The sequence below is a fragment of the Chrysochloris asiatica genome, unplaced genomic scaffold (genome assembly GCF_000296735.1).
Source record: "Chrysochloris asiatica unplaced genomic scaffold, ChrAsi1.0 scaffold00005, whole genome shotgun sequence".
Lineage (NCBI taxonomy): Eukaryota > Metazoa > Chordata > Mammalia > Afrosoricida > Chrysochloridae > Chrysochloris > Chrysochloris asiatica.
The window spans coordinates 9,966,941-9,968,704 of NW_006408523.1; the positions used below are offsets into that span (position 1 = coordinate 9,966,941).

Here is a 1,764-nt window from a genome sequence, read left to right on the forward strand (position 1 = left end):
TCTATCCCATGCTCTATCCCATGCCCTATCCCATGCTCTATCCCATATTCTATCCCATGCCCTATCCCATGCCCTGTCCCATGTTCTATCCCATGCTCTATCCCATGCCCTGTCCCATGCTCTGTCCCATGCTCTGTCCCATGCTCTGTCCCATGTTCTGTCCCATGCTCAATCCCATGCTCTATCCCATGCCCTATCCCATGCTCAATCCCATGCTCTATCCCATGCCCTATCCCATACCTTATCCCATATTCTATCCCATGTTCTATCCCATGCCCTATCCCGTGTTCTATCCCATGCTCTATTCCATGTTCTATCCCATGCCCTATCCCATGCCCTATGCCATGCCCTATTCCATGCTCTATATCATGCCCTATCCCATGCCTTATCCCATGTTCTATCCCATGCTCTATCCCATGCCCTATCCCATGCTCTATCCCATGCCCTATCCCATGCTCTATCCCATGATCTATCCCATGCTCCATCTCATGCTCCATCCGATGCTCTGTCCCATGCTCTGTCCCATGCTCCATCTCATGCTCTATCCCATGCTCTATCTGTTCCAAATCATTCCACAACTGTAACTCATTTTTTTAGACTCTTGGTTAGGTTCATTATGGGAAAACAAAAAAATACAGTAAACAATTAGGGAAAAGGGAGACATGCCAACTCAGTAGAGATGATTAATAAATACTGTGATTTCTCAGAGTCTGTTGTAGACTGTGGTCTCCACTCTTTCTCCCCTAAACAGAAAGACAGAATGGTTTAGGCATTAGAGAGTCTTGAATGTGAACTGATGTTTCATCTGTGGGTGTGTTGTTGTTATTGTTAAGTGCCATCACTTCAATTCCCACTCATTGTGACCCTGTATAGGGTTTCCTAAGGAGCAGCTGGAGAGCTTGAACTGCCGACCTTGCAGTTCAAACTGACTTTTCAGTCCAGTGAATTAACCCGCAGCGCCACACCAGGCCAAATTTCTGCCTTCTTTGAATCTTAGTTTCTTCCATAAAACTGGGATAAGGCAAACTCACAGGATTATTGAGAAGGCGAAAGGAATGATGTTTGTGAAAAGAGCCAGATCTGTTTGACGTAGGGTGTTCAGACAATAGATGTACTTCCTTTCTCCTCATACCCATCCTCTCCTCACTGAAGCTACTACGCTAGTTAGTATCCGAGCCAAATTGCTGGTGCTGCCACGTGTCCCTCTTTAGCCTACTCTTCAAGCATGTTAAAATGTTAATGTACATGTGCAGCTCCTGAGGTTTTATCAGAATGTAGATAGATAAGCAGGTCTGAAGTGGGGCTGATAGTCTGTGACTCCCTGGCAAAGCTTACATGGTGTTCAAGGGCAGCATTCAGAAGTGGAAGCGTCATTGCTCTGAGCAATGCATTGAAATGATTTCCAGCTCCACTTAGAGCATTTCAGCTCAGCACTCAGCCATGTACCAGGCTCCTGACACGACCAGCCTGGGAGAGAAGGTCCAACACACACTTGCTCTTGCATCTCCCAGAGAAATTCCATCTCCTTCCTAGAAAATTTTGCTATCAGCATTCTATGTTTGTGGTCTTACCTTCATCTTGCCTCAAATTTTGAATGTGATAGCTACCCTCTTTCTCACAGTTCAACCGTGGATTTTATTAACAATAATTTGGCTTCTACACAAGTGATCCCGCCTCTTGGCTACTGTTCCCAACCCTTCCACACAAGGAACCAGTCATTTCCTAGAAGAAACCTTAGTCCATTGTTTCTTCCCAGCTGACCAG

The 1,764-nt window shown here is 45.7% G+C and overlaps 1 protein-coding gene across 1 annotated transcript in view; it reads left to right on the forward strand.

Moving 5' to 3' along the window:
- LOC102828323 (keratinocyte proline-rich protein-like) overlaps positions 1-584 on the forward strand; it is a 26,076-nt gene extending 25,492 nt beyond the window's left edge. The window contains exons 2-3 of the mRNA XM_006832054.1: positions 262-358; positions 400-584. Of these exons, the coding sequence (XP_006832117.1) occupies positions 262-358; positions 400-584 (282 nt within the window). The remainder of the gene's footprint in view (positions 1-261; positions 359-399) is intronic.
- Positions 585-1,764: the final 1,180 nt, after the last annotated feature.